The following is a 19,509-nucleotide window of genomic DNA, read 5'->3' as shown; positions in this document are numbered from 1 at the left end:
AATAACATAAGATACTTAAAAGATATACTAGAAATTTACTGGCATATTAAGCATGAGAGAAAGTGAGAATCAAATTTTATTGATCGATTCATAATATTTTCTCCTTAGATATTGATATGAACTACGGATGACCGCTATGTTATTTTGGTCGGAATCAATGCCGAACCGACCCCGTAGGTTTTGTTTCTTACAACTGGGCCCAACAATGAAAATAAATATTTGGGCCTTTAGAATAGTTTGACCCGCCAGAAGATCCGAGAGAGCAAGTAGATATTAGCACGGAGGGCCGCACATGCAGCAACCGTGACGTTATATTAGTGAAGATGGGGCCCAGATTCAGCCCGCCAATAATGGCGTGCTACGTCTGTTCTCAACGTCGTCAGATTCTGAAAGGTAGGTTTCCGTTAGGGACAGACGACATAGAGAACAAGTACTACTCCACCTGCTATGCTCTGCCACGTGTACTGGCAGTGATAATCAGCTGCTGATACCTTCTTATATTTGTGACACTTTTCTACTTTTGCCATTTTTGTAAATTCAAGCTTATGATCTTTTCTGTTGCTCAACTTGTAAATTACCAAAAAAATAAAAGGTAGAAGAAGAATCATTATCCAGGTTAGAGTGATGGGGCCTTCAGAAATATAAGGCTATTAATTGATTAGTAAATACTAAAATGAGAGAATATTACGTATATTAAAATAAAAAAACGGATGACAACTAAATAACATCATAGATATTAGCATAAATTATTGAATAAATTGCCATCAACTAACAAGTAGATTTTTCCTCTTATCCACATGGATAGGGATACACAACACATATCAGTGAGCTAAATTTGTCAGACAGCATCTGTAATGGTTGATTATGAAAACTCAGGTGATGAAGAAAATGTTCACTCAAAAAAGGGGCCGGGGAAGCAAGTTTATGTTGCCAAACAACCCGAGATGCATGTAAAACAGATTATTCGAGCTCACTCCTTCTCGTCTTGTAAATGATTTAGAGAGGTTCGTGCGTTAGTCTCTTTTCTTTGTGCATCGTCCATGAGCCCCTAAAGTGGAAGGTTGAGTTGATCTACAACTTAGAACAACCGGTATATGGGAATGTTATTGATCGAGCCAGTAGATGGAAATATTGTGCATGTTAATGTTTGCCGAGCTTGGTACGAGGCAGTAGACGGTAACATTAAGGTTGAGTGAATGTTATTGAGCTTGGTATGATTTGGATGCAATTAGCAGTAATGAGGCGTTATTCCAACAAGCCATCCCGGCACTAGAGGAGCAGTCACACTGGCAAGGTAATGGACTTGCCTTTACTTGGGGTTTTCAACTTTTTGTTTTGATCGAATAAAACTTCATTGAAGTAAGAACTAAATACAACGATGTGTGAAATTTTCAACTTCTTATAGCTTATGTATGTATATTACGTTCAAAATCCATGTTTGCCTGTAAACATGTTAATCTGAATTTTATCAAGTTGTTTTGATATATAAAAACTTTGTTTCATTCAGTACAAACAATTGGTGTATGATATTTATAAGAGTATATGTCGACACATTGTAGTTTAAGGAGAAAAATAAACTAGGTTCGTAATAGGCGAAGTTGATTGACAAGATTGTCAAAGTTTTCCCTGCATGTTTAGAATCCTAGCTCAACCGCTCTCTTCAAGTGATGTTAATATTTCCATCGGTAGATTCTTACTCAAATATATACGAAAAATGAAACAAATATATAGGGAAAAAGATCAATGGTCGAATCAAATTCCATTTGGGAGAGTCAGTGGACTATCCCTACATCCTTAAAAAGACGAAAAGAGGACAACCATCTCATCTATTTCAATGGACCACCCAAACCCCGCCTCACCTACCACGTGTAAAGCATCCACCACTACCACCAATCCCTCTCTAAAAATAAATAAAATAAATTCATAAATCCCGTCCAAAATAGCAAACGCCGTCAACTCCTAGCTACCCTGATCGCTCACTCTCAACCTAAGCCGTCACCACTCTTCACACTCAGACCAGAGAACCAGAGAGGGAGGGAGAGAGAGGGGGCTCGTTTTAGTCCTGAGCCTCGGAAACCGTGCCGCCTCACCTTTTCGATCGGCGCCGGCGAAGAGGAACGAGAAGAAGCTTGGGATCAAGTGCTCCGACGACGACGGCCTAGGGTTCCCGCGAGCTCGTTTTGTTTTGATTTGTCGAGAAATGGCTTCGGAGGATGTGAAACGGAGCGAAACCGCCGTCTCGACGATTGTGAATCTGGCGGAGGAGGCTAAGCTGGCTAGAGAGGGAGTCGTCAAGGCTCCTAGCCTCGCCGTACTCAGCGTCTGCAAGTCTCTCGTCGCCGGCGGTGTCGCCGGTGGAGTGTGAGTTCCTCTCGTTTTTCTCCGGCTTTATTTTTTGCTCTGTTTAGTTGAATGAAGCTAATTCAAAAGCTGTGTTGTCTTAATTTCAATGCGAAATCGAATCTCTGTGGTTCAATTGATGGAAATGAAATCGAACCAGAAAAGTTGAATCCTATCGTGGCAGTTTTATTTGATTGATTATTGAAAAAACGAATAGGAAGAAATCAGAGTATTAAATCTTGTTCTTAAGAATTTGCTGCATTACAAAACTTGTGCGTATCTGATTAGTGATTAGCTTGTTGTAAAGTGCTTCATATCTTATTAAATTCTCAGTGCTGTTGCCGCGGTTGCAATTTCCAGTACTGATGCTTTGTAAGTATTTATGCAGGTCTCGAACAGCTGTTGCGCCGCTGGAACGAATGAAGATATTGCTGCAGGTTCGTGTTTTTAGGGATTGTGCATATTCTCTATCAGTTAATTAAGTTATGCAGCAGTATAATACTAAATGATATATGGTGTATTCGGGGTTTGTTGTAACTTGTTCAGGTGCAAAATCCGCATAACATAAAATACAGTGGAACAATACAAGGCCTGAAATATATCTGGAGAAGTGAGGGTTTCCGTGGACTGTTTAAAGGAAATGGTACCAATTGTGCTCGGATTGTCCCCAATTCGGCTGTCAAATTCTTCAGCTACGAGCAAGCTTCCAAGTATGTTTTTGAAATGGATCACTCTCATATTGTTTTCTTGGTTTCCTTAATTTTCTATTATTGGTCATTTTCTCCACTATTATTTGGTAATACTTTTCCCCACCTTGAAAATATTTTTCTATTTCAGGGTGCATTATGCTTTGGTATTTTATACTGTACACTGTTGTCTCCTGCTTAATGCTCCTAGTTTATCTTTTCAACAGGGGAATTTTGTGGATGTATCGGGAGAAAACTGGCAATGGTAAGTCCATCGTTAAAAATTCACACATGCTTTTTCTATGAGGTAGAATTGTTAGTGATTGATGGCATTCTTTTGGTGATTTCACATTCTTTTAACATTTTGACTCAGTTTGGGTTGGTGTATACCCATGTCATGGGTCAGTAAAGTATTTAGTACAGGTTTAAACATCCACATCACAGTATAACTGGAGAAAGAAACCTTATAACTGATATAATGTTACTGGAGGAATATGACTTGATTTTTATTATCCTTGCTCAGAGAAGATACACAGATGGAAATCAATGCATTAACCAGGTTATCTGAATCTCCTTTTCTGGCTAACTTCTGCAGAAGATGCACAGCTCAGTCCTCTTCTACGACTTGGAGCTGGAGCATGTGCTGGAATTATTGCCATGTCCGCAACTTACCCAATGGACATGGTACGGGGAAGGATTACTGTACAGGTTCGTATTCTAGTCCCCTTGCTTCCCTTTTCTGATGAACCGTTTTTTCCAGGCCGATAATATTTTTCCATCTGTCTCAGTCATCAATTTTATGATACTTAGAATAAGTCTAGACAATAAAATTACAAGTTATTACCAGAGAAATTTTCTTGGATATGTGCTTTGGAAGGATTTATATGTTGCCCCTCTACTTTTGCAGACAGAGTCATCTCCTTATCAGTATAGGGGAATGATCCATGCTCTATCAACTGTGCTTCGGGAAGAGGGTCCACGTGCTTTGTACAAGGGCTGGCTTCCTTCTGTAATTGGAGTTGTAAGTTGCTGATGATAAAATCTAGCTTCACTTATTTGTTATATTTATACTGAGGTAAAAGTAAGAACAAAAGGAAAGAATTATATATATGTTGCAGTAGTGTCATTTACGGATTCTTACAAATCATCTAGCATAACATGACTCTTCTATTTTAAGGAACTACTCCTATGCCCCTGTGTTTTGTGTTTCACTGAGGTTTGATTATTTTGGTATGAAAATCAAATGTCACCTGTTTCTATATTATAGTTGTCTTCTCCATTTGTGTCCATGCCTACCACTTTGAGAAACTTGGGACCTTAATCCTCTTCTTTCTTGTAGGTTCCATATGTGGGGCTCAACTTTGCTGTGTATGAATCCCTTAAGGATTGGTTAATTAAAAGTAGACCATTTGGACTAGTCCAAGATACAGATTTGAGTGTTACAACACGACTGGCATGTGGGGCAGCTGCTGGAACTGTCGGGCAGACTGTTGCTTATCCCCTTGATGTCATCCGTCGAAGGATGCAGATGGTGGGTTGGAGTCATGCTGCTTCTGTTGTTGCTGGTGAGGGAAGAAGCAAGGCACCACTTGAATATACTGGCATGATTGATGCATTCAGGAAAACTGTTCGACATGAGGGTTTTGGTGCATTGTACAAGGGTTTGGTTCCCAATTCTGTTAAGGTCAGTTTTAATCTTCTATCACATGATAGATACATATCATTTTAGGAGTGTAGGTTGAACCATGACTTGAAATATCCAGGTTTTGTCTCTATGAAAACAATTTTGTGAGCCTGGTAAAGGTGGTAAACTTCAAACACGTGATGTGTAGGCAAACCAGTGACATGATTGTGGGACATCAGATCAATATAATACATTTTACTGAACATAATTCCTTGGGGGCATAGGTATTAGATGCTTACATGGGTGCTGAACCCTTGATGTGAACTCTGAACTGTTACAAAATCGTGTTGATGGCTAGAATCCGAGAACCCAACTGTCTTTTATTCCACGGCATTGGTTGTTGGTTCTCGTGTGGCCATTATTTTGTTGGCTCAAAGAAGCTCTTTCATGGTTTCATCAATCAGCATTTGGTTTAAACAGTAGGTATTTGCACCAAAATACAGATATATTTGAAGCATGCTGACATTGCATTGATTGTTTGCCATTTTGACTTTGGTAATCGTTTTCATGAAATTAAAGATATACTTATCTATGGACGAACTCTTTATCAGTGAAGAACACGCCTTTGTCTAAAATATTAACATAGTTTCATCTACTGCAATCTTTCAGGTTGTCCCATCCATTGCAATTGCATTTGTGACGTATGAGATGGTGAAGGATGTTTTAGGGGTTGAGATCAGGATATCTGACTAAAATTGTGGTAGCTCCCTGATATTTATCTGATATTTTTGTAGGCCAGGAGATAGGGGTCTGGTAAACTAGGGGTTACTTCTCTAACTCATCAAGTTAGAAGCCTGTCTGAGCCTTTGTTTATAGATTGCTTTCCCTTGTTTCCGCTCCTGTATTTCCATATGAACGTGATGTAGGTTTGGGCTTCTGATTTGTGAGCTGTGCCAATAAGTGTTTGACGATGCAACACATGCATTTGCATGTCTTCCATAAGTGATATAAAAGCATATTTACATGCTGTGACATTTTACTGATGAATCCCCTTCTTCCTCCCATCCCTTCTCAATTCTCTTGACTACATGGATTCACTTTTCGACCTAGGATGGATTGATTGACTATTGGATATGGAACATGATTAAAATTGTTGACACTAACATTGACATTGCTGGAAGCTTGATTTCTGCATGGTTCGGTTTGCTCCGTGTGACTTGGTGTTTGAATTCGATGTTTAAGATATCAGACCATGATACCAGTTTCCTTTTGGGAATGTAATGCTTCATATTCTTCTAGGCATGTAGTCTTCCATCTATTATCGCATGATAGATGAGGAAATATGATTCGTAGCCTGAGAGGATTTAAGGATGTACATGTCACATGTATATGCCTTATTTGATTGAACCGTGAAGGAATTCGACATTGTATATCAACGTTGCAATCCTGCAATTCATTTCACCCTTGAATGCCATTGTTCTTCACAGCCTTCGGCCATGCCTGGACATTGCTTATGGGTACAATTCTGTCAAATTTATGATAAAACAGAACACATCTCTGTGATTCATTGTCTGAAAGTTTTACTGTAGAGATACTAACCTCGAATCCTTTACTGTTGTTTTGAACCTCTCAGTTGTTGGTCGCCGAACTGGCTTGGCCTCGTCTATCTCCCATTTTCTCTTTTGTAGCTTTTTGATTCTAGCTTTAGCTCTATGTCGTTCTTCTTCGTTCTTTGCAAGAGTTGAGCTTTCTTCTGACTTTTGAGACGAAACTAATGAAAGAAACAGAATGACGAGGTTCAACTCAGCTGTGGACTTTGCGTCTGGCAATTCAGATGTTGAATGTTCTTCATTCTGTATCTCTTCTCTGTCTTCTTCCAGCTGACCAACTTCATTGTCCGAAACTTGATCAGGTTCTGCCATTTTTACTACAGAAAAACCTGTATGTATGTCTCTGCAAGACTGCAATAGAAATTTGGAATCAGAATCAAGAGAATAAGTAATCTGCAGACTTGCAGAAAGTAGACGAGATAGCTGGTGTTCAAATCAGTCTCATCTCTGGAGTTGGGATTCTTCCATTATATAAGGAGAGGCTGGAGAGCATTGATAAGAACGACCACAAAGATATACACTAGGTTCATTTCAAAGATTATAAAGGAGATGCTTAATTTGATCTTCTAGTTTATAAAGATAAGCAAGAAGTAATCGATCTAACATCTGAAATACAAGAAATGAGATCGAATACTTTACCAGATGATATTTCCGATGGAACAAGGGTGGACTAGTTTTTCTAATCGAGAACACGCCTGAACTGATGAACAATTCCGGTCAGAGGTGCCGGATATTCTACAACCGCAGTTTAACTGGTGTATCTATTTTCAGCTTAAGGAGGGTTTTTAAGAACATTGACTTGTAACATGAAACAACAGATTGGATAGGGCGAGTAGTCACAATTACAATTAGGATGTCAATGAGTAGTAGGGTATGGTCAGGAGATTGAAATACCATATTTATATCTAATTTCAATTACGTCCCCGTATCTGTCCTAATTTTCGTTATAAAATAATGGGTATTTCCCGTCCTCATTCTCGTTGGGGATCTGTTTCTCATACCCGCCCAAATACCCGTTAACAGTATTTCGTTATATTATATAAAATTTCATATGAAGTGTAGAAAAAAGTAAAAAATCTAAAATGAAAACTAAATATTATGATAAAATTAATTTTTTTACATTAATCAAACTTAAACAAATACAAGTCTAGTTCAAAATAGAACAATAATTATAAAAATAGTTTTTATTTACATAAATATTTATTAATTAATTGATATTAAAACATATATAATACATATTTTATTCTTATAGGGGATTCTTATATCCGTTCCTTATTTTTACCAATTTTACAACCCTATTAGGATCAAATACCCGTAAATACCCTATCATACCCTATGGGTAATATTCCATACCTAATTACAACCGACCAAAATGAAAAATATTACAAATAGAATCGTCGAAAATTTGACAACCCACCGTGAATCTAGGTCTTGTTGATCTTTTCTTACTTGGGTGGAATCCTTTTTACTGGGGTTTAAGCCAGAAAAGCTTCATCTGGATGGCCAATAGTAAATTTTACTAAGAGAGTAAAAGTTGTATACCTAAACTCAGGTAATAGATTATATCGAAGTCTTATGAAAGTTTACTAATAATGAACAACTACCAAATGTGCTAAAATAACACTTATTTTAAATGAAAAGACGAGTCAAACGTTTTCATCTGAAGACTTGCATTACACGCATGATAGAAAAATGTTGATATGTCATCCTTGGCTGTCCTTGCAATGCAAGAAAATAATATCTTAGAGGCCTTTTAGTCAATCAATTTTATTGACTAATCAAACCAAACATCACCTACATGTATTTTGGGTTCATGAGAAAATAGCAAGGGCAATCCAGGCAAGCGTCAGCTTATATTAACAGCTAGCTAGCCAGATAATCAACAACACCATATTTAGGGACATTGACTAAATATTAAGGTCCCGTTTGGTTTGTGTAACTGAGACTTTGAATAAGAAAATTATTTCGTTCTTACACTTCGTATACAAAGGTATGTAATAATTTTGTTTACTGTTTGATCAGAAAAACGTACAGTTCTTTGACTTCTTTCAATAACCTTTAGAAAAGAAAAAACAATTCTTTTAATAAGAAGGAATAGGCAAGGAAAATGAACCATTTGCTGTTTTCTTTTAGTTAAACTGAGACCTAATAGAGATAAATAGCCTCCTTAGACTCAGATATTATTAATAAGAATTTTTTTTATAACAAGGACTAGAGGGATCCAATAATAAACCTCTCAAAACAGAGTCATGTAAAACAACTAACGAATACGAAACTTTGGTATACCTAATTGGTCACTATTACATTGTGTTTGGATAAATGTTGGGGGCAAGTCCCGCCACGTCAGCCCAGAGGAAGTAGTATCATAATTTGCCAAGTTATCAGCCACATGATTACACTCTCGAAAAATATGCGAAAATTTGAAATACATTTGAGAGATTTTGTGCAAACAATTACCCCATTCAATACGAAACTTCCAAGAATTCAAATGAGGAGAGCATATGAAATCAAGAACCAAAGATAAGTCTACTTCTAACCAAATGTGCTTTCAATCTCTTACCCATGCAATTTCAATTGCTTTAATTAAGGTCATTACCTTTGCTGCCACTAGCTTGGGAATGTCAAGATTAGATGCAAAAGCACCTAAATAAGTTCCTCCATGGTCACGAAAGACAGCCCCGTAACCGCCAAACCCCGAATTATGCAATTATTGTGTTTACTTCTTTCCACAAATTGATGCAAACTCGATCATTCTGATTAACCAAAAAAAAAAAGATCATTCTGAACCACTTCTTTTCATCAGAAAACTTTTGAACGAGTAATACATGTAGGACGACGAGATAATTCTCAGTTCTCAATTTCTCATTGCATTTGGTTCACAAATAAGTTGGTGCTATCGATCTTTTACCGACTTTAGGTTCATGGCCATGCATGTCGTTGTATAACTGTACGTAAAACGGCATAGGGTGTAATTTGATTCATAGAAGATAAGACCCCCTCAGACGGTGCATGTATGGGTTTCACCCCTAATTATAAGTTGTTAGATCTATATATACCACCACTCTATCTCTCCCATTTTCTATACACAGTCATTCTCTCTAGCTATGTCTTCTTTCAACTCGGATCATCGTCCCGATCCAGAGATTCTGGTGCATGAGAACAACTCATCTATGAGGACACTGATACTAAACAGGCCTCAACACATGAATTTCCTCTCTCTTAAAATGCTCTCTCGGCTGTCTGAGTTGCTCCGCGCCTATGATCATGATACGAAACTCAAAATGGTCATGCTCAAAGGTAATGGAAAAGCATTTTGTGCGGGCGGTTATATGAATTATACTGCTGCTACAGCTCGGCATCTCAACAATAATGATGGGAGGCTTTTTGCAAAAGATTATGTGGAGCTTTATAATTTACTCTTCTACAGTAAACCTCAGGTTTCAGTTCTCAACGGCATAGCCATGGGAAGGGGAGCCGGAATATTTTCAGCCTCCAGATTCCGCATAGTAACGGAGAATTCAAGGTTTTCTTTTCCAGAGACAGCTATAGGGACGTTTCCTTGTTAGAAATAAAAATGGACTTGACATTATCTCAACCACTTAAGATAATGCAATTGAATTAAATCAATTGAATAGCAGAATTATATATGTAGTAATCCTATTACAGTAGTTATCAAGATATATATATCTCTTAATAAATCTAGAAGATTTATCAGATTGACAACTTGTTTAATATGAAGTTTGTGATAACAATTAAGTCTCTTAACAGATAACATTTCAGTCTACTTTGGACTCTCTATGGGTGAGCACAAAGTGGAGTTTACACCGGTATAAATATGAGAGATATTCCCTGATCACATACAAGAGAGAAAACATTAAGTTCAGCCCCATACGGTGTTCTTGTGCTGTGTTTCAGAAGAGTGTCTTGGTGCAGTTGCAGAAAACGTGGAGCAATGGCTGGCTTAGGAAGTTCTTCTACTGGTGAGTCTCTACACTATCAGGAATTCATAATGTTTTATTTCATATTTAGTGTGCTTAGTTTGTGGGATTAATTCTTGCTTAAGATGTTAAGATGTAGTCATTCACATCATTAGTTTAACATGTGGTATCATAGCAAACAAGAATAACACAAACTGCATAAAAGAATTTTTGTTTTTTATTTTCGATTTAGTAAAACTACAGAAGAAAATAAAACTCTATTTTTCGGAAGTAAGTAGGCTTAAATCCTTAATCCGCATTCATCCATTTTAAGCCCACTTAATAACGCATTCAGGCACCCAATTCATATCCAATTTCTCGTCCAGCATAATCGTGGTACTGGGTTTTGGGAGAATTGATGTGCAACTGAGAGTGTAAATCTCAGTGAAGGGATTCAAACCCATTTAGGCGCAAATATGGCTAGATTGGGTTTATTGTTTGAGTTTATGCTAACAAATTGCAATGCTGTAGTAGAGGCAAAGGTAAGTCTTTAATCTGAATCTTGTCAAAACTTCAATTCTGCATTTGTGGATGGTCATATGAAGAAGTGTTGGCATATAGATAAAGTATTCGTTGTGGTTGACGTGTGCTAGGCATCTAGATGATCTGTGATACCTGAATTGGTTGATTTTGACATGATCTGGAGATGGAGGCTTGTATGTTTATTTTCAGGCACTGTATGGATTCAATTGTATTGCTCCTGTGATTGAATAGTGTTTCTGTATGACTATGATTTTGCCGGAAATTTTTTTAGAGGAAGTAGTATATATATATATATTACAGTAATCTCCCAAATTATATATATATATATATATATACAAATCTGCAGAATTAATCATAGTTGAAAATCATTGGTTTTACTGAGGTTTTGAACTGGAAATAAGACCCTTGATTTAGTTTGTGATTTAAAGGAAGCTTTATAGACTATATTGCACAAAGCAATTTTTCCTTATTGTTTCTTAAAAATGTTCATTTAATAAAATGAGCTTGTGCAGCTAATTCAACATAACACTTATATTTTGTTCTTCCAAAGAAGATGTTCACTGTGTTGTTTTGTGTTAGTGCAGCATCTTATGTGACTTATATATCTTTTCAGATTCTTGGAACTTTTCTTAACCAAAGTTTTGACTGTTTCATTAATAACTGGTATATAACAACCATAGTTTGATGATAAAGAAACTTTAGGATGATGAATTTTATATCCAAAGATGTTATTCAGTATCAACTACAGCTTTATGGGGAAAATTTAAGTTTTATGCTTCTGATTTGAAAAATGATTGAGCAATTAATTTTTTGATAGTATGCGTGACTGTTTTTATAAGTCTGAAGCTTACAGCATATATAATATATATATATATACACACAAAATGGTGTTTGCAGTAGCTTATGTATGTTTTTCTTGTTTGTTTTAGGCTCTACTTTTGTTAACCTTGGTCAAGTGGTGTTGCTTAATGGAACTAACTATAAGGACTGGAGAAGGCACATAGATTATCATATTACCATGACCAATCAATTGGATTTATGCAAGGTTGAGGATGTTCATGCTGAGCCTACTAATGGAGATGATGCTGAGACCAAAAGAATATATAAAGAGTGGCACACTAGCAATAGGAAGACTAAGAGTTTCATTAGGACTACCATGATAGACTCTATTAGAGGGTCAATTGAGGAACCTGAGACTGCTTGGGATTATCTAGAGGCTATCTCTAAATATTACATGGAAAATGATAAGGCTGAGATTTCTAGGCTGTCTAGGCAGTTTAATGACATGAATTTTACTGGTGTTGGCTCTGTGAGAGAACAGATTATGGGCATGATGGACATTAATGCTAGGCTTAGAGATTTAAATATGAGAGTTAAAGATGACCAGGTTGTGGCTCAAGTGCTAGATTCCTTACCTACTACCTTCAGTAACCTGAAAACCTCCTATAATGCATCTGAAGCCAATTGAAGCCTCAACAAACTCATTTCAGTCTGTGTCAATGAGGAAGAGAGGATTAAGAAAGAGTCCAAGCCAACCACTGCCATTAATTTAGTTGAGAAGCCAAAATGGAAGGGCAAAAACAAACTTAAAGTTAAGAAAACTGTTCCAACTAAAGTTTCTGGGAATCATGAGAAGGCATGTGAGAAAAAATGCTATGTTAAGGGTTGCAATGGAGAGGCTGGAGGGAATGGATCAAGGTTTAAATGTTTCTTTTGCAAGAAAGTTGGTCACAAAAAGAAAGACTGTCCAGGGTTTAAAGCCTGGATGATTAAGAAAGGTGACTCATTCCCTAATTCAGTATTTTCCCTAGAAGTTAACTTTGTTAATATAGATAGTCATTCATACTGGTTGGACTCGGGCTCATCTATTCATATTACCACTTCATTGCAGGGTATCATAAAGAGGCGAGCTCCAAGGAACATTGAGCAGCATGTCTGTGTGGGAAATGGTGCGAGGGTAGTAGTTAAGGCGATTGGAACCTTGAAATTAGATCTAGGACTAGGATTTGGAAATTTTCTTTTCTTGAACAATGTTTATTATATTCCTTCTTTAAAAAGGAATCTTATTTCAGTAGGTCTTTTGGTTGGTATTGGATTGAGACTTGTTATTGATTTTGATGGAATAAAATTTTTTCGAGGTTCTGAATACATTGGTGGTGGTTTGTTATGCAATAATTACCTTAAATTAGATTGTTCTGTGATTAAACATGAGATTCTAGCTATTGAGAATGCAGAAAGCATAAATTCAGTTAACCATGTTACACGAAGTAAAACAACCATACATAATAACAAGTATGCTAACCTTTGGCATAAGAGATTAGGCCATATATCTAAAGAAAGACTTAAAACATTGGAAATAATAAAATTTTACCAGCTTTAGATTATTCTGATTTAACAGATTGAATAGAGTGTTGCAAAGGGAAAATGACACACAGCAGAAACACAAATGCATTTAAAAGTCATTCACTATTGGAAATAATTCATACAGACATATGTGGCCCTTTTAAACACAAAACCATATGTGGAAATGTATACTTTATCACCTTTATAGACGATTTTTCTAGGTACTGCTACATTTATCTTTTATCAGAAAAATCTCAAGCACTACATGCATTCAAAATATATAAAACTGAAGTTGAATTGCAGCTAGAGAATAAAATTAAAATTGTTAGGTCTGATAGAGGAGGGGAGTACTATGGTAGACATACTAAAACAGGCCAACAAAAGGGACATTTTGCACTTTACTTGCAAGAGAATGGCATTAAGGCTCAGTACACAACTCCCTACAACCCTCAACAAAACGGGGTGGCAGAAAGAAAAAATAGAACCTTAATAAATATGGTGATAAGAATGATGTGCACTACAAGGTTGCCTAAATTCCTATGGGGTGAGGCTCTTAAGACTGCAAATTATATTTGCAACCGAGCCCCTAGTAAATCTGTAGAAAAGACTCCATTTGAACTTTGGACAGGAAAACAACCAAGCTTGCATCATTTTCATGTTTGAGGATGCAAAGCTGAAGCAAAAATACCTAAAGAATTAGCACAAAAGTTAAATCAGAAAACCATAAGTTGTCATTTCATTGGATATTGTGAAAAATCAAAAGGTTATAAATTTTACACCTAATAGAACAACCAGAACTTTTGAAACACATCAAGCTAAGTTCATGGATGAAGATATCTGTAATACAAGTTTTGAAGACTTGACTGCAGTTTTTTAGGAAACTACAAAAAATACAGAAAATGTTCTTGTGCAAAATTTTTTGCCTTTTAATTCAGAAAATGAAATGCAAACTAATGATACAAAAATTACAGTCCAAAATCAAAATTTCGAGGAACTAGTAGCCTTAGATCAGAATGCTCCTAACCATGCTCAAAATGAGCATTTTGGTGAACCTAACCAAATTCAAGCTGAACATCAAATTGTAAAACAGCCTTAGCTTAGGAGATCTTAGAGACACAGAAAACCAACTTTTGGGGAAAACATCAATTATATTGTTTATTTACAAGAGTTGGATGCAGAAGATAATGATTAAGTTATAAACAAGCAATAGAGAGCACTGAAATTACAGAATGACATAACGTAATGGAAGCAGAAATTGTTTCCATTAGTCAAAACAAAGTGTGGAAACTTGTAAGACCTAACCCAAATCAGAAAGCTATAGGTTCAAAATGGGTTTTTAAGACTAAGAGGGATGTTAATGGAAACATAGAGAGGTATAAGGCTAGGTTAGTAGCAAAAGGGTTCACACAAAAAATGGGCATAGACTATGATGAAACCTTTTCTCCTGTGTCCACCAAGGATTCATTCAGAATTATAATGGCACTTGTAGCTCATTATAACATGGAACTACATCAAATGGATGTTAAAACAACATTCTTAAATGGAGAATTAGAAGAAGTCATATATATGCAACAACCTGAAGGTTTTGTGGAACCTGGGAAAGAGAATTTAGTTTGTAAGCTTGAGAAATCCATATATGGGTTGAAACAAGCTTCTAGACAGTGGTATAAAAAATTTGATTCAGTAATCTCTTCACTTGGATTTACAGAAAACATTGTTGATGAATGTGTTTATATCAAGACAGTTGGGAATAGTTTTATTTTTCTTATACTGTATGTTGATGATATTCTTTTAGCAAGCAGCAATGTAAAGCTACTTAAAGAAACTAAATCATTTTTATCAAATCAGTTTGATATGAAAGATTTAGGTGAAGCCTCTTATGTTTTAGGAATTGAAATTCATAGGAATAGAGCACATGGCTTATTAGGACTTTCTCAAAATAACTACATACAAAAGGTCCTAAAAAGATTTAATATGGAAAACTGTGCATTTGGTGAAGTTCCTATGTTTAAAGGAGATAAATTGTCAAAGAATAAAAATTCAAAAATTGGGGGGAAGAGTTCTGATATAGATAGCACACTGTATGCTAAACTTATTGGAAGTCTCATGTATGCTCAGGTCTGCACAAGACCTGATTTGGCTTTTGCAGTTGACATTCTCTCTAGATTTCAATCTAATCCTACTCATGAACATTGGATAGCTGGGAAAAAAGTACTTAGGTATTTACAGAGGACCAAGTCTCATATGCTAGTGTATAGGCAGGAGAAAGAGTTAGAGTTGGTAGGATACACAGATTCAGACTTTGCAGGTCGTTTTTCAGAATCAAATAAATCAACTTGTGGATATGTATTCATGCTTGCTGGAGGGGCTGTGTCTTGGGAAACAATGAAACACAAATTGATTACCACCTCCACCATGCAAGCTGAATATATAGCAGGTTATGAAGGAATGTGTCAGGGATTATGGATGAGGAATTTTATAATTCAAATTGAAATATTAAGTTCTTTAGTTTCTGATGCATTTAAGATATTCTGTGATAATGAAGCTGCAGTGTTCTTCACCAAGAACAATAAAAGGTCCTGCAACTCTAAACACATTGATCTAAAATTCTACAGTACTAGACAGAGAGTGAAAAATGGAGAGGTTATAGTTTTATATATTTATACAGAGTCACAGCTTGCAGATCCTTTTACTAAGGCCTTACCTGTTGAAACATTCAAGAAACATGTAAAGAATATGGGGATTTTATCCAAATTGGATGATGCTTGTGTTCAGTGGGAGTACTGAGCAATTTATGAATTTTTATCTCACTGTAACATTTAGTTTCAGTTTCTTTACTGTATTACTGCAACTTTTGTACTTTGTTCTGCAAGCAATCAATAAAATTTAAGGTATTTCAGAATCCTACATGTCTTTTAATTCGAATTCTGAAAGTTTTGTATTCTATTTTATAAATATTGTGTGTTTTACAGGTGAACATTCATGCTTTAAGCAATTCAGTTCAGTCCAGCAATTCCAAATTCACTGGAGTTCATTATGTTGCTGGAGATTTTGTTTTGACAAAGTCATACAGAGGGATGTGAAAGAATGGCATTTACAAGTAGATATATTAGCCTTCATATTTCATTATCACAATAGCTTATGTGAGTACTGTGATCTTTGTTAGTGGCTCTTAATCAACTTGTTGCTCATAACATACTTGTTTCTGAGTTCTGCAATAGTTACTTTTACTTGATCAAGCTGGATAAGTACAGGGTTTTATATAGTTCATGTGCACATTACAGTTGCTATTTGTTTCAGTCATTAGTTCAATTATACAGTAGAGACAATATCAGTCCAAGTGGGAGAATGTTAGAAATAAAAATGGACTTGACATTATCTCAACCACTTAAGATAATGCAATTGAATTAAATCAATTGAATAGCAGAATTATATATGTAGTAATCCTATTACAGTAGTTATCAAGATATATATCTCTTGATAAATCTAGAAGACTTATCAGATTGACAACCTGTTCAATATGAAGTTTGTGATAACAATTAGGTCTCTTAACAGATAACATTTTAGTCTACTTTGGACTCTCTATGGGTGAGCACAAAGTGGAGTTTACACTGGTATAAATATGAGAGATATTCCCTGATCACATACAAGAGAGAAAACATTAAGTTCAGCCCCATACTGTGTTCTTGTGCTGTGTTTCAGAAGAGTGTCTTGGTGCAGCTGCAGAAAACGTGGAGCAATGGCTGGCTTAGGAAGTTCTTCTACTGGTGAGTCTCTACACTATCAGGAATTCATAATGTTTTATTTCATATTTTGTGTGCTTAGTTTGTGGGATTAATTCTTACTTAAGATGTTAAGATGTAGTCATTCACATCATTAGTTTAACATTCCTGACTCGGGTGCCTCTTATTTCCTATCGAGACTTCCCGGATTATTGGGAGAATATCTTGCCCTAACCGGCGCCAGATTGGACGGTCCTGAACTGCTTGCTTGCGGTCTAGCAACTCACTTTGTTCCAGCAACCAAATTGGCTTTACTTGAAGAAGAACTAGCATGCAAAATTGCTTTGGTAAAAGATGGTACCTCAACCACTGATCTCATAATTTATATTTCAGCTATTATAGATGAATACTCTGTCAAACCATCTTTGCAAGGGAGCGGTAGTGCTTTACAGAAAATGGATGTTATTGAAAACTGTTTTCCGAGGAGGAGAGGAGGACAGTGGAAGAAATTTGAAGTGCACTCGAGCAGGAGGCTACATGTATTGAGGATGATCCATGGATATCCTCCACAATTCAATCACTTAAGAAGGCGTCACCGATAAGTTTGAAGATTTCATTGAGATCGATTAGAGAAGGAAGGTCGATCACAAGGGCTCCATGAATGTCTTGCTCGAGATCATAGAATGGTGTATCATGTCGCGAGGGGCAAAATAAAAATGATTTTATAGAGGGTTGCAAAAGATTGCTGTGGGACAAGAATAAGAGCCCTAAGTGGGAGCCTAGTAAGTTGGAGTTCAACTAAAGAGGCGGAAGAATTGAACCTCCCTCCAAAATCCAACTTCCAAACCATTTCCAAGCTTTGATGATGTATATGTACATTTGGGTATAGATCTTGTGTCTCTCTCATTTCCAAAAAAATAAAAAAAATCTTGTGTCTGCCTCCTTTGGTTTGGACACCCCAATAAACTAAATCTCTATAAGGGCGGAACTAAGATTTCATAATGATTTTGGCTAGAAAAAAAATTATGATTATTTATGAGCTATATATATAAATTTAAGATGAACTAATATTTAAAATTTAATTTTTACACTAAAATTTAACTAGAAAGATATATTTTTAATAATTTGAGACACCGTAACTTGTATATAGCTACGTCCTTGTATGCACCGAAAAGTGTTTGACATCCTTTGAGGTGTGGCATTGCCGGCCTCTAGGACTCTAGGTGATACAACATAAGTGGACACTCTCGCAACACTTTGCCAGTACATTTAGACGATAGTAATCATGGTAAGGTTGTAGTTGGTTTTATGATCAGGCATCAAGTTTGTTAATTGGATATCTGATATTTGAATAAAATGTATATAATGTAGTTTTTAATTACTTACTTGCCGAGTGCCGACACCTACGTTCATATATTACAAGAGTTTTTACACACCAAGCTAGGGTTGATCGAGCCTTCTATTGGGTCAGAGAGAATGATTGCTCACCCCCACAATAGTTGTGTGTGATTGCGAATACTGCGTGGATAAGCTCCCTCTTATTTTCAGTTTTGTTGAGAATTTGTCTCACTTAACAGGTTTTGGTTTGTGCATTCCATCCAACTCCAATATACTTATTCCATACTAATTAATTACTTTGTAATGATCACAGTTATCTTCTACAATCATTTCCTATCAATTAATTAAGTGTTTGTTATGAAGTTACTGGTTCATACTTTTTCAGTTTCATATTCATATATCCATCTCTTTTTCCAATAGCAGAACCAGAAGATAAATAATGAAAATACCAAAAAGTTTAAAAGATTTTTGAGGGGACCAGAATATAAGAATTAAATTTTTTATAGTAATTATATATAGTTTAATGAAGAAATTTGACCACCCCTTGTAGCCCACTGTCTTTTCCACTCTTCTTGAAGTACGTACAATATATATATTACTTGTTTGCTCTCAAATAACAATACCCGACAAATGATTAGGACTCCATGAAATTTGGTTTTAGAAATGGAATTTCATGCATGCTTGTTTTTAAACCAAAAATCTTTCAGTTTCACCTTATTCAAATTCACGCTTCAAGCTTTTTTTTCTTCAACTAGTTAAAAGTTTCTTATCGTGAAAATTATCAAAATGCATGCCTTGCATATCTTTAGTCGTCTGGCTGAATTATTTAGCCTATTGTCACGCCCCGCCAACCTTCATAGAATTTTCCTTGGACAATATGGCTCAAGGAAGGTATTAGAGATCACTTGAGTATTTTGGAAGCATCTGGAAGACTTTAGAACCCTCCGGAATGTCATAGAAGGTTATAGAAGACTTCGGAAGATCGTAGAAGCTTCTAGAGAGTCATAGAAAACTCTGGAAAGTCTTAGAAGTCTCCAGAAGGTTTGAGAAATTTTTGGACATCTCTGGAACTCTCTAGAACCTTGGAGAGGCTCAAGGACCTAGACCACTCTGGAAGTCTCTAGAATACTCAAGGACTATCTTAGAGTTATGTAGAATTGTATAGAACTCTCTAGAGTCATCTACATTGTACATAGTCCTAGAAATCTCTAGAACTAGCCAAGTAGGATGAGGATGCCTATAAATAGCAAGACACCCCTCTCATTTGTTCAATCAAGCAATCTAGCAAGCAAGCTACCAAGTAAACTTGTAAGTTCTCTTGTTCAATATAAGTTCTCTTTCGAAATATTCTCTTGCCTTTCAATTGTTCTAGCAGGGCGTTTGCGA

The 19,509-nt window shown here is 36.2% G+C and overlaps 1 protein-coding gene and 1 pseudogene across 1 annotated transcript; both read left to right on the top strand.

The window, feature by feature from the left end:
- The first annotated feature begins 2,009 nt into the window (after positions 1-2,009).
- On the top strand, positions 2,010-5,679 carry LOC126802168 (mitochondrial adenine nucleotide transporter ADNT1). The gene is made up of 8 exons (XM_050529737.1): positions 2,010-2,361; positions 2,729-2,777; positions 2,887-3,050; positions 3,254-3,291; positions 3,622-3,734; positions 3,934-4,047; positions 4,366-4,710; positions 5,320-5,679. The coding sequence occupies exons 1-8, from the start codon at positions 2,201-2,203 to the stop codon at positions 5,401-5,403; spliced, it is 1,068 nt and encodes a 355-aa protein (XP_050385694.1). The 5' UTR covers positions 2,010-2,200; the 3' UTR covers positions 5,404-5,679.
- A 3,285-nt stretch (positions 5,680-8,964) lies between these two features.
- Positions 8,965-17,587, top strand: LOC126803656 (3-hydroxyisobutyryl-CoA hydrolase 1-like; annotated as a pseudogene).
- The last annotated feature ends 1,922 nt before the right edge of the window (positions 17,588-19,509 follow it).

Source organism: Argentina anserina, chromosome 7, assembly GCF_933775445.1.
Source record: "Argentina anserina chromosome 7, drPotAnse1.1, whole genome shotgun sequence".
Classification (NCBI taxonomy): Eukaryota; Viridiplantae; Streptophyta; class Magnoliopsida; order Rosales; family Rosaceae; genus Argentina; species Argentina anserina.
The sequence above is the reverse complement of the archived record's forward strand: the minus strand, read 5'-3'. Positions and strand labels throughout refer to the sequence as shown.